Genomic DNA, 14,096 nt, shown 5'->3' with positions numbered 1-14,096 from the left:
TAAGAGGAGGTGGGGTTACCAATAGAAGGCTTTGCACACAAATATGGGATTCAAACTACCGTCCTTTTAAAGGTCCCCTGCTTTTCTTCAGCCTGTCTTCTTCTGTCTCCACTAAAAAGTTTCACTAACACCAGAATTAACTCAAACAATATTATCTTTACGGAAGCAGTCCATAACGCGCATGCGCATTTATTCTAACCTTTACGGTAATTAACGTTGTTTTTTTTATTTTTATTAACAAACACGCACGCGCCATAAAACAACACACTGACGTTGATATGTGAAGGTTTGCAGCTGTGAGCTTCCGGTGAATCAAAGTTTCAAACCTCTTTAAACAGCTGATCTGTCCGACACTTTCACTTTTAAAACTAAGTCACGTGACCCAGTCAAACTTACGGCAACACGTCACACGAGCCACTGTAGGTAATCAATAAATAAAAGAAACTAATCTGGCATGAAAACACACCTTTACCTGTCTGTCTGCGGGGGCCAAACTGCGTCACCGCAGCAGCTGTTCCTTCTTCTTCCTGTTTTACAGTTTGGTGGAAGGACGTGGCGTAACGTCCTGTTTACAAACAAAGGTGGCCTAATCATGACGCACGTGACTCTACTCTCTATGTAGAGAAACCTGTCCGGGTCAGTGACGTCACGCACGTGACTCATGCTGATAACTCCTCTCAAAGAGAAATAAGAACATGGTGAAAATAAAATAATGAAATACTGGTAAACAAATGTGATTTCATCAAAACAATAATGGAAACAAAATAAAAACTCAAAATTCTCATTTTAATCAGATTCAGCAGATTCGCCTGTTTGAATTCAAAAAAGTCACCTGTCTACCTGTCTGTGTACAGGTGAGTGTAGTGTACAGGTGAGTGTAGTATACAGGTGAGTGTAGTGTACAGGTGAGTGTAGTGTACAGGTGAGTGTAGTATACAGGTGAGTGTACAGGTGAGTGTAGTGTACAGGTGAGTGTAGTGTACAGGTGAGTGTAGTGTACAGGTGAGCGTAGTGTACAGGTGAGTGTAGTGCACAGGTGAGTGTAGTATACAGGTGAGTGTCTAGCACAGGTGAGTGTAGTACACAGGTGAGTGTCTAGCACAGGTGAGTGTCTAGCACAGGTGAGTGTCTAGTACAGGTTAGCGTAGTGCACAGGTGAGTGTAGTGTACAGGTGAGTGTAGTGCACAGGTGAGTGTAGTGTACAGGTGAGCGTAGTGTACAGGTGAGTGTAGTGTACAGGTGAGCGTAGTATACAGGTGAGTGTAGTATACAGGTGAGTGTAGTGTACAGGTGAGTGTAGTGTACAGGTGAGTGTCTAGTACAGGTGAGTGTAGTGCACAGGTGAGTGTAGTGTACAGGTGAGTGTAGTGCACAGGTGAGTGTAGTATACAGGTGAGTGTAGTGTACAGGTGAGTGTAGTGTACAGGTGAGTGTAGTATACAGGTGAGTGTAGTATACAGGTTAGTGTAGTGTACAGGTTAGTGTAGTGCACAGGTGAGTGTAGTGTACAGGTGAGTGTAGTGTACAGGTGAGTGTAGTGTACAGGTGAGTGTAGTATACAGGTGAGTGTAGTATACAGGTGAGTGTAGTGTACAGGTGAGTGTAGTGTACAGGTTAGTGTAGTGCACAGGTGAGTGTCTAGTACAGGTGAGTGTCTAGTACAGGTGAGTGTAGTGTACAGGTGAGTGTAGTGTACAGGTGAGTGTCTAGTACAGGTGAGTGTAGTGTACAGGTGAGTGTAGTGTACAGGTGAGCGTAGTGTACAGGTGAGTGTCTAGTACAGGTGAGTGTAGTGTACAGGTGAGTGTCTAGTACAGGTGAGTGTAGTATACAGGTGAGTGTAGTGTACAGGTGAGCGTAGTGTACAGGTGAGTGTAGAGCACAGGTGAGTGTAGTGTACAGGTGAGTGTAGTGCACAGGTGAGTGTAGTGTACAGGTGAGTGTAGTGTACAGGTGAGTGTAGTGCACAGGTGAGTGTAGTGTACAGGTGAGTGTAGTGTACAGGTGAGTGTAGTGCACAGGTGAGTGCAGGTGACCCTGATGTTGATCGTACTGAGTGATGCCAGCTCACGCAGACACGTGGCAGAGTCATCACCAACCAGCCAATCAGAGCCATCAGTGTTTTTAAGATATTATTTCCATCTTGATCTTTGTACTTCTTTAAGGATGTTGAAGCCACCTGACCTACGAGTTTGGTTCCTGTAGCACAGGTGAGTGTACAGGTGAGTGTAGTGCTCAGGTGAGTGTAGTGTACAGGTGAGTGTAGAGCACAGGTGAGTGTAGTGCTCAGGTGAGTGTAGTGTACAGGTGAGTGTAGAGCACAGGTGAGTGTAGTGTACAGGTGAGTGTAGTGTACAGGTGAGTGTAGTGTACAGGTGAGTGTAGAGCACAGGTGAGTGTAGTGTACAGGTGAGTGTAGTGTACAGGTGAGTGTAGTGCTCAGGTGAGTGTAGTGTACAGGTGAGTGTAGAGCACAGGTGAGTGTAGTGCTCAGGTGAGTGTAGTGTACAGGTGAGTGTAGAGCACAGGTGAGTGTAGTGTACAGGTGAGTGTAGTGTACAGGTGAGTGTAGTGTACAGGTGAGTGTAGAGCACAGGTGAGTGTAGTGTACAGGTGAGTGTAGTGTACAGGTGAGTGTAGAGCACAGGTGAGTGTAGTGTACAGGTGAGTGTAGTGCACAGGTGAGTGTAGTGTACAGGTGAGTGTAGTGTACAGGTGAGTGTAGTGCACAGGTGAGTGTAGTGTACAGGTGAGTGTAGAGCACAGGTGAGTGTAGTGTACAGGTGAGTGTAGTGTACAGGTGAGTGTAGAGCACAGGTGAGTGTAGTGCACAGGTGAGTGTAGTGTACAGGTGAGTGTAGAGCACAGGTGAGTGTAGTGTACAGGTGAGTGTAGTGCACAGGTGAGTGTAGTGTACAGGTGAGTGTAGTGTACAGGTGAGTGTAGTGCACAGGTGAGTGTAGTGCACAGGTGAGTGTAGTGTACAGGTGAGTGTAGTGCACAGGTGAGTGTAGCTCAGGTGAGTGTAGTGTACAGGTGAGTGTAGAGCACAGGTGAGTGTAGTGCACAGGTGAGTGTAGAGCAGAAGAAGCTGTCAGGCAGCAGATATATTTACATCAGAACAGAAGACAACAAAGATGATGAAAACATTTTATTAGCAGAGTCTTAATTAAAGTCAGTGGATTTTGTACAGCAGGTCAGGAGCTGCTTCCTGAACACACAGATCAGCTGTCACACGGCCCGGTAGCACCTGGAACTCAGTCCTTTGATTGACAGCCGAGTATCACCAGCAGCTCGTCTATTCTGAAACGATTCTGATGCAAACATGAAAAAAGCAGGGCTCCAAGGTCAGCAGGCTCCATCCTCTCTGAGAGCACACGGAGGAAACACTGGAGCTCGCTGCTCGTCCTGCAGCTCGTCAGTCATCTTGCGCGTCCGTCGTCTCTTTGGAGTTCAGCTTCATCAGCTCAATCTTTGCGTCTCCGTCGGCATCACATTGTCTGTGTCTAAACACAGAAGAAGAAGAACAGATGTCATTCTTTCTCTGATATGATGAATAAATTATATTGAAACTGTAAAAATGAAGACTGCAGCAATGGAAGCGGGCAGTGGAACTGCTTCAGATAGAAGTGATTGTACCCGAGCTAAAAAGCCTCTGCATGTTTCTAATAAGCTCCAGCAGCAGAAAGCTGCTCAAACTAGGATCAATGTTGGAGATGAAACATGGAGAGAGGTTAGAACGCAGAAAGCTTTACAGACCCATGCAGAGCTGACTAAACACTGAAGCTACAGTGTCTCTACATGCAGAGCTGGCTAAACACTGAAGCTACAGTGTCCACCACATGCAGAGCTGGCTAAACACTGAAGCTACAGTGTCCACCACATGCAGAGCTGGCTAAACACTGAAGCTACAGTGTTCACCACATGCAGAGCTGGCTAAACACTGAAGCTACAGTGTCCACCACATGCAGAGCTGGCTAAACACTGAAGCTACAGTGTCCACCACATGCAGAGCTGGCTAAACACTGAAGCTACAGTGTCCACCACATGCTGAGCTGGCTAAACACTGAAGCTACAGTGTTCACCACATGCAGAGCTGGCTAAACACTGAAGCTACAGTGTCCACCACATGCAGAGCTGGCTAAACACTGAAGCTACAGTGTCCACCACATGCAGAGCTGGCTAAACACTGAAGCTACAGTGTCCACCACATGCAGAGCTGGCTAAACACTGAAGCTACAGTGTCCACCACATGCAGAGCTGGCTAAACACTGAAGCTACAGTGTCCACCACATGCAGAGCTGGCTAAACACTGAAGCTACAGTGTCCACCACATGCAGAGCTGGCTAAACACTGAAGCTACAGTGTCCACCACATGCAGAGCTGTGTGAGAGGAGGGGGCGGGGCCAGCTCTCTGTGATGATTAGTTTAGACTGCCGTACACATTTTAGGGGGCGGAGTTACATATTCCTCAACAGAAATGTTTTAAATGAATTAATCTTTTTTATTTCTTTCCCTCGGAGCGTTTTACTGATTCAGATCTAATCGGAGTGAGTTGGTGTAAAATGTATTAAACACAGTAATAGTTCCTCCATTGAGAGGGCTGTTTGTTAGCCCCGCCCCCCCCAGATTTGTGGTTCGTCACGGCCTCAGTGTGTGGTGTCACTGATTATTTAACTGCTCCCAAATCTGGAATCAGAAAGATCAGACGTTTTCTTATTTATGATTCCAGGACCGACTGACCGACTGCCTGTTTCAGCCAATGAGAGCGAGCGGGAAGGTCACAAATGGCGGTGAACATAAACCATCTTTACCGTCTTCTCAGCCAATATTTCATGCTCATTCTTTGTCTCTGACAGCTGAGCACGTCTCGATTCTCGCTTCTCCTGTCTTGTCACATGGTTGAGTAAATCACGCCATACCCATGACCATGGACCAACCAAAACTGAGCCATCAAATAAACAAACTGAGGTCTGAACTTCATACAGTCGTCTGCATAGAGCAGAATATAAACATGTTTAGAGTATTCTGTTTCTGCACATTAACATGTTTGAACACTCGATGTTTGGATAAGAACGCCACGACACACAAGGTTCAGGAAAGATGGCGTTAAATCATGTCCACGAGCAGCAGGAGGAAGCTAAAGACAGGAGGATGAGAACGAGAGACACTCCACCTCCCCTCCTCCACGTCGAAGATGTTTTCAGGCAGACGGACGTTTAGCGTCTCAGGGAGCATGAACACTAAGCTCCCGCTGATGATCCCAGTCCCAGCGAAGATCAGCGGCGGTAGGAGGAGCCAGACGTCCTCCAGCAGCATGACGAGCGGAGCGAGCGAGCTCCCGATCCGACAGAGACACGAGGTGTATCCGATCCCACACTGCCTGTCCAACAACACAAAGAGACAAGTCACTTCTCCACAGAGCGGGACCAGAGTCCAGGTCTAAAGCCGGCTAAAGCCCTCTCCTGGCCGATGTTGTGTAACCGCTCTTTCAATCTTTTCGCTGAATTTCATGATGTAATCTGAGCTGCAGGGTTTAAAGCTCTGCAGGACAAAGTCCACTGAAGTTTGGATGCCGTGGCGTGAAGACTTTGTGAGTTTAGACCAGTTCAAGTGTGCAGGATCACTAGCTGGCTAAACGTCTGTTACTCAATCGTTAAATATCCGGACTCAGTACGTTTTTCTGTTTCTGATAACATCCAACATGGAGCACAGCGCCCCCTGTACTTTAGGAAGTGTGTTTAGTAACAAACTCACCTGCGTAAAGGTACTCCCTTTGTTTCACTTCCTTTGTTTAAAGTAATCTTTTTAATCATTGTTGGTCAAAGTGTTCATATAACAGAACGTTTTTTCTAGTTTAAAAGTTTTGTGGGTCGTGATCACAAACTGTAAATATGTCAGGAGGAAGTCCCCCGTGTGTTCCTGCAGGGGGCGCTGAAGCCTCCTGACAAACCGTTACATGGCGCCCACCTGTCAATCAGCTCAGCTACACGCCTTATTGTGAATAACTCTGATCCTTCATCCAATCAAAACTGCTGAGTCATCCAAACATTCCCCCCGTACAGTGTGTGGATGGAGACATGAGCTAATCACACCTATTTGGTTTTTTGAAGCAGGCTGTAAACATGTTCATGTCTGCTGTAAAAACAGGCTGTTTGAATGGGTGTGTATGTGACTTCCTGTGCTGCTGCAGCCAGCCTCTAGTGGACACTCCAGGTACTGCAGCCAGCCTCTAGTGGACACTCCAGGAACTGCAGCCAGCCTCTAGTGGACACTCCAGGTACTGCAGGAGTTTACACTCATGCATCTGCTTCATTTTTTAACACTGGAGGCTGCTGCTCAGGGCTGAACCTGATCATGTGTTAAACGTTTGAGAAAATATAATCCAGAGCTGTCAGCTTGAACTAGTTAATCGTGATGAATGTCCTGGTGTTTTGTCCCTTCTCAAAGTCCTTTGAGTTTGAGCTGAACGAACAGGTAATCAGACGGATATCAGAGGGAAATAATTAATCACCATTTTATAAGAACCCATCTCAAGTGTTTGTCATTGCTCAGGTAGATTCCTTCACTTTGAGTTTTTAGTTTGAGATTTTCAGTTTTGTGTTAAGATGACGTTTAGATTTCTACTTCTTGTCTTCTGTGTCATCTCTCTAACATCTGTAAAGTTTACTTCTTCTCCATGAGGGAGAATTACTGTCACTCTGTCACTGATCAGGCGTCTCACACACATGCACAAAGAGGATCTGTGGACATGCACTAACGGAGAGATGGGGTACAGGGCCTTGCTCAAGGGCACCTCAGCAGTACTCAGGAAGTGACCTGACACCTCTCCAGCCAGCAGACCAACTTTCATATTTTGCCAGCCTTCCGATTCCCAACCCAAGACTGAGCTACTGCCACTCTTAAAGTTTGTGTTTGTTATTATATAAAGAGGAGAGTCAACAATCTGCTGCTTCAATGTTTTGTTCTCTAACGTTTAATAATGTAACGTCTGTAAGTATAAACATTGATGCTACGTGTATTCATTTAGAAAGGATCTCGTTTGTATCTATGCTGATGCTATATGCTAGTGCTGTGTGGCTACATTAGCTTGTTCAACATGTATAGACATGCAGCCTTATTGTGTTTATTATTATGGACATTTTTACTTTTTTTTTCAGTTTCAGAAAAAGGAAACCTCAGTGTTTAGCTGGTTGGATAGTTAGCTTCAGCAGCTAGTGTGGAAAAAGTTGTTTTATGACAAACTAGTTTCATTCACATCTACTGGTCTGTGATTTAGGAGCACAAAAGCTTCATCCCACAAGATCAGCAAACACCAATCAAATCAGGACAAGATGATGCAAGTGATCAATTCAAACTCACAACTCAGCGACACATCGCGTCAGACCTGAGAACAGAAAAGAGACAAATACAGACATGTTGGAAAAACTGGCCCTTTCTTTGTACTGGAAATCACAGAAACATGGTGTCGCCTCTGCAGTGGTTGAATGTTCCAGATTCTGACGTCCTGTGTTGTCGTCTTACTGAACACATTTATTTAAAGGTGTTTCAAATCCTGCCAGACGTAGTTTAGACTCTGAGCTGAGCTGCTGTGGGCGGGACTTTGGCCATTATGGACTATTGGACTTCCCCATTGATCACAGTAGTACAGATGTGTCTGCATTAAGAACACAAAGCCCTGAAACGTTGGTCCAGTGTTCCTGTGTTTACAGACTATGTTTTTTTGGAGGTGTTACTGAGCACTAAGTTTTTAAATTTGCATCATCTATATCTCTCTGAATCCCCGCCCAAAGCAGAACTTAGCTTCTGTATCAGTCATCTGACCAGCGGCTGGGATGACTGTTGTGGACTGTGGTCTTTAACAAGATCCTGATAAAACTTTCTTCAAAATAAAAAAATAACCTTTTCAAAGTGGTTCAAACGTCTCCACTAATAGTTAACTTTTTTAATCAGACTCAAACTCTGAAAGTGTCGGTTTAGGAAGCATCAGTAAGGTCCTTAAAGTGGAGCCTCATCGTGTCGGGTTCAGGGTTTACCTCAGGACTGTTGGGAAGAGTTCAGCCGTGTAAAGAAATGCTGTGGTGAACGCCGCCTCTGAGAAGCCCTTCGACACGACAGCGATGCACATACGAAGCATCGTGTACTCTGTGAGAGAGGTTAGCAAACGTGTGTGAGCAGAAGGAAACATGAGATCAATCATATCTGCAAAGTGTCAGGTATGTTTATGTGTAAGCAGACAGGAAGTGATGTCACCAAAAGGTATGACCGTGTTGATTCCAATCAGAGCTCCCGTTGTTATCAGAAACCATGCCTGTCCGTTTCGCCGGCCGATCCAGTTCAGGACAAAAAAGGTGAAGATTTTGGCGGGGGCTTCGATGGCGCCGTAGATGAACTGAGTGAGGTAGATACTGACGCCAAAACCTGAGATCCTGAAACTGATCCCGTAGTACAGGAAGGCGACGGCAAACCTGCAGGTACAAGAAGGACCAGTTTAAACAAACTGCTGACCACATTTACCTGTGTCCTAGTCTCACACTTACTGGGGTTTCAACGATGAACAGCTACAACAATGTCCCTAACCTGAAGCTAGTTTATTTATGGAGCACATTTCAACAACAAGGCAACTCGTAGGTAACTTAATGTAATGTAACAATTTGTTAAAGTGCATCCAGCACTTTTGCCTCTGATAGGCTCAGATTATTTTTCAACCAGTCCGGTTGCCTTTGGATGAAGTTCTGGATTGTTATTCTTATTATGTGACAGCATCACAGAAAGAAGGACACTAAGTGTATCCTGCAAAACACACAAGTTGCTTATCTGCCAGTTAGAGTGTCAGTATTTCTACAAGTGACAACACTTTTGAGTCACATCCAAAATTATAGTTTCAAACAAAAATTGAGGCAGGGTCAAACCAGCATCTCTGCAAGGCTCTAATGATGGTTCTATGGTGGCTTTGAACAGAGTGATGACATTATTTTATTTTCCAAAGGTCTACTTCACTCCATCAGGAGGGTATCACCACCACCACCAGCTCCTAGACTCCATCAGGAGGGTATCACCACCACCACCAGCTCCTAGACTCCATCATGGGGGTATCACCACCACCACCACCAGCTCCTAGACTCCATCATGGGGGTATCACCACCACCACCACCAGCTCCTAGACTCCATCATGGGGGTATCACCACCACCACCACCACCAGCTCCTAGACTCCATCAGGGGGTATCACCACCACCCCCACCAGCTCCTAGACTCCATCATGGGGGTATCACCACCACCCCCACCAGCTCCTAGACTCCATCATGGGGGTATCAACACCACCACCAGCTCCTAGACTCCATCATGGGGGTATCACCACCACCACTACCACCAGTTCCTAGACTCCATCAGGGGGTATCGCCACCACCATCACCAGTTCCTAGACTCCATCAGGGGGGTATCACCACCACCACCACCAGTTCCTAGACTCCATCATGGGGGTATCACCACCACCACCACCACCAGTTCCTAGACTCCATCAGGGGGGTATCACCACCACCACCACCAGTTCCTAGACTCCATCAGGGGGGTAACACCACCACCACCAGTTCCTAGACTCCATCAGGGGGGTAACACCACCACCACCTGTTCCTAGACTACATCAGGGGGGTATCACCACCACCACCTGTTCCTAGACTCCATCAGGGGGGTAACATCACCACCACCAGTTCCTAGACTCCATCAGGGGGGTAACACCACCACCACCAGTTCCTAGACTCCATCAGGGGGGTATCACCACCACCACCACCAGTTCCTAGACTCCATCATGGGGGTATCACCACCACCACCACCAGTTCCTAGACTCCATCAGGGGGGTAACACCACCACCACCAGTTCCTAGACTCCATCAGGGGGGTAACACCACCACCACCAGCTCCTAGACTCCATCAGGGGGGTAACACCACCACCACCAGTTCCTAGACTCCATCAGGGGGGTAACACCACCACCACCAGTTCCTAGACTCCATCAGGGGGGTAACACCACCATCACCTGTTCCTAGACTACATCAGGGGGGTAACACCACCACCACCAGTTCCTAGACTCCATCAGGGGGGTAACATCACCACCACCAGTTCCTAGACTACATCAGGGGGGTAACACCACCACCACCTGTTCCTAGACTCCATCAGGGGGGTAACACCACCACCACCTGTTCCTAGACTCCATCAGGGGGGTAACACCACCACCACCACCAGTTCCTGATAGTTTTTAATAATCCAACAAAAATATCCCTTTAAGTTGAAAGGTTGAAGAGGGATTCTGTACCAAAACAATCCAGAGCAGAGTGTGATCTTCCTCAGCTGAGGTGTTTTGACCAGATCCAGGTAGGAGTGGGTCTTCTCGGCCACCTCCGACACCGTAACCTTCCCCAGAGTCTATAAAAAAGCACATGGTCAAACAGGAAGCTTGAAGTATACATCTGTGACGTTGTGTGTTCTTTTGTTCCCCTCTGCTAGCTGTAATGTGTACCTGTTGTAAACCTGATCACTAATTGCTTTTGGTTCTCCTTAGGGTGTGTGTGTTGGGGGAATAATTGGAAGGTTCTGATAAGGAGGCAGAAACTGCTCTGCTGTTGTCTCTGACTCTCTGTCTCTGGCCCCTGAGAGTCACACCTAATGTAGATGTACTGATCATGGTTGTTCAGAATTCTGGTTAGAAGGTTATCTTTATTTGCAGCGTTTGTTCTGGCTCAGGGACTAGAGGGTACCCAGTCTTGCAGTCCTTTGTGGACTGGTTTGGGTGACTTAAACTTTCTTTTGTTTTGTTTTCTTAACTGAACCAGCTTGTTATGCATTGTTTGTTCCCCAACCTTATTTGTGAAAATAATCTATTTTCTTGATTGGAAATAACATTACAGGTGGTTATATGTTTGATTCCCTGGTGAAACAGGTCTTAATTTAGGGGTCATAACAACATCGCTTTAGGGTTGAGGTGTCAAGACTGTTAGTTGGTTTTGCAACCTCACCACCCAGTGGGGGCTTTCAGGGGCAGCTTAGACGGGACAAACTGTGAGCCTACATCCTTGGGAAGATGTTCAGGGGTGGATTAGGAAACAGAATCTGTTTTGATTTGGGGATACCAGCAAGTGAATCCGTGTCCGTTGGGAAGCTAAGACTCTGTAATCCAGGACTTCAGAGTTCTCTAACGGTGGTAGTCACACAGAGAGATAACTTTACGTTTTTCTTTAATAATCTTTCATATCATATTTTATATTTTGGTGTGGTGACATAGATATGAATTGATAACACTTAAAACGTTCATACATAGCGAGCTGTACCTCAGAGTCCAGTTTGGACGTGTACTCATTCTTCCCGTTCATCTTAGCGCACTGAACAAGATACTTCTTGGCTTCTTCAATTCTGCCGTTAGCCAGCAGCCAGCGCGCCGACTCTGGCAGCCACCTGAACCCAAACAGAGGAAAGGCTTATAATAAACATATTTAGATTTTCACTGTTTGTTCACCTAGCATCCAGCTTACCACCAGGCGATGATGGCAGCAGTGCAGGGAGCCGTCACCGCCAACGTCAGGTGTCTCCAGTCTCGTATGAAGTAAGCCATCAGAGCCAGAAGCATGTTTCCAGCACTCCAGGACAAACTCATGACTGTGCCGGTGAAGGTTCGGTGTTTCACGTCTGTCCACTCGATACCTGTGCAGACATTGAAATTCATTCAGAGACAAAGTTTGATTTTAAAATGTGACGGAGAAGTTTGATTCCACCGAATGCTAAAAGTAACTACAGAGTCCACTTGATCGGCTTTGATTTAAACTGGTCTCTTCTTTTCTAACACTATTCTTATAACAGACTTTTCACCTTTGAAGGCTCTCCCCTGGATATTTAAGAAGAATTTGTTGATCCCAGACTGGGAGCCAGACACAGGAGCCTGTGAATTTGCACTGATGGAAAGATTTTAGAGTGGGGGGGCTGCCCACAAAAAGCGCTCATGAGCTGGTGGGGGGGTTTGTTGCCTTTCTCAGGGGCGCTTTTGCAGTGCCCACTCCGAGTTAGTTAACTATCTTGGGGTTACCAAAAGCTTTCAACATTCAAACCACTTGAATCTTTATTTTTCTTACCTACAGGAACAAGATGGCGCCGTCGCAAGAGCTCTCCTGTGTGTGTTGTATTGTCTGTTCATTGTGCTTAATAATCCCTTGTCTGAGACACTTGGCGCTGTTGGATATACCTGTGAATCCTTCCTGAAGATACACGGCCAAATTTCCAGATTTTCCCAGGTGTCCCCTGAACTTAAATGCGCAGATTTTGCTGTTTGTCCCACAAGCCGTTCAGAGAACAGAACGTCCCATCAGAGAAACTGCAAAGCGTGTGTGCCTCCTCATTGGTGCACATATTTTGTTATTGTGCACAAAACCTGCACCACTAACCTCGAATGCCTGGTCATCAATTGTCGCCCCTTTTATCTTCCTCGGGAGTTTGCAGCTGTTTTTATACTGGCTGTGTACATTCATCCGCGGGCTGACGCCTCGACCGCACTTAACGAGTTGTCGGATATAATTGATAAATATGAAAGCTCACACCCTGACGCAGTGACTATTGCAGCCAGAGATTTTAATCACTGTCCTCTTAAATCAGTCCTCCTCTGCTACCACCAGCATGTAAAACATCCTACGAGAGGAAAGGACACTTTAGACCAGTGACATCAAGGCAGCTTACCGGTCTCGTCCAAGAGCTCGTTGAGATGGTGAAGAGTTTTAGATTTCTTGGTGTCACTATCTCAGATGACCTCAGCTGGCACTTAAACACCAGTAACATCATTAAAAAGTCTCAACAGCGTCTCTTCTTCACCTTAAACGAACACATCCTGCGTAACTTTGACAGCAGTGTTATTGAAAGCACCCTCACCAGCTCGCTCACTGTCTGCTTTGGGAATCTCACTGTGCAGGAGGATGATTGGTGTCAGCCTGTCAGGTCTTTAGATATTTACAGAGATAGACTCCAGTCACGAGCCCTCAGCATCAGCAGAGAGCCCTCAGATCATCCTGCTGCCGGTCTTTTTATTCATTTTATTATTTTATTATTATTATTATTTTATTATTATTTATCCGTCAGGTCATCCTACTGCCGGTCTTTTTATTCATTTTATTATTTTATTATTATTATTATTTTATTATTATTTATCCGTCAGATCATCCTGCTGCCGGTCTTTTTATTCATTTTATTATTTTATTATTATTATTATTTTATTATTATTTATCCGTCAGATCATCCTGCTGCCGGTCTTTTTATTCATTTTATTATTTTATTATTATTATTATTTTATTATTATTTATCCGTCAGATCATCCTGCTGCCGGTCTTTTTATTCATTTTATTATTTTATTATTATTATTATTTTATTATTATTTATCCGTCAGATCATCCTGCTGCCGGTCTTTTTATTCATTTTATTATTTTATTATTATTATTATTTTAGTATTATTTATCCGTCAGGTCATCCTGCTGCCGGTCTTTTTGCTCCTCTTCCCACAGGCACACGGTATCGCAGCATTAAATGCACTTTATCCCATCATGCTAACAGCGCTGTACGCATGAGTTAGCTTGAGCTAACATGTTTGATCGACAGGTTTGTTTCTCATGTGGCTCTGCTGTCTCTGCTCTTTGTCTGTTTTTTAAACTTTCTGTCTTGTGTCCTTGTGTAGTTGTACTGTTTTCATTAACAATAAAACAGAACAATAACTGAACAATATGCTGTTAATATGTTATGTTATTTACCTGAATTTCCCTCGGGATCAATAAAGTATCTATCTATCTATCTTATGCATCAGTATGCTGATGATACTGGAATCTACATGTCTTTATATTTAGAATTGTTTTTTCTTTCAGGTGATTCTGTCAAATATCTGTGACTTCTGAACTTCCTCAGAGCCTCACACTGATTTTATTAAAAGAACTAATAATAAAGTTAACTTCACACTTTGATAGTTTTGAAGTTAATAAAGCCTTTTACTGATTGTGCTGACTTCCTGTTTGTTTTCAGATGTGATGCTCAGCATTATTTGTTAGGTTCAGGATCTTCTAAAGGATGTTTCATGTAGGA

General features: G+C 45.1%; 1 protein-coding gene across 1 annotated transcript in view; it reads right to left on the bottom strand.

Annotated features, from left to right (window-relative positions):
• Window positions 1–3,137: 3,137 nt before the first annotated feature.
• slc22a7a (solute carrier family 22 member 7a) overlaps window positions 3,138–14,096 on the bottom strand; it is a 21,403-nt gene continuing 10,444 nt past the window's right edge. Inside the window, exons 4-10 of the mRNA XM_079336994.1 lie at window positions 11,522–11,690; window positions 11,321–11,444; window positions 10,309–10,418; window positions 8,255–8,469; window positions 8,038–8,146; window positions 5,178–5,384; window positions 3,138–3,507 (exon numbers count right to left, since the gene is read on the bottom strand). Coding sequence (XP_079193120.1) covers window positions 3,420–3,507; window positions 5,178–5,384; window positions 8,038–8,146; window positions 8,255–8,469; window positions 10,309–10,418; window positions 11,321–11,444; window positions 11,522–11,690 — 1,022 coding nt within the window. The 3' untranslated portion in view covers window positions 3,138–3,419. The remainder of the gene's footprint in view (window positions 3,508–5,177; window positions 5,385–8,037; window positions 8,147–8,254; window positions 8,470–10,308; window positions 10,419–11,320; window positions 11,445–11,521; window positions 11,691–14,096) is intronic.

The sequence above is a fragment of the Symphodus melops genome (assembly GCF_947650265.1).
Source record: "Symphodus melops genome assembly, chromosome: 2".
NCBI classification, from domain to species: Eukaryota; Metazoa; Chordata; class Actinopteri; order Labriformes; family Labridae; genus Symphodus; species Symphodus melops.
This window is presented reverse-complemented; position numbering and strand designations above follow the sequence as displayed.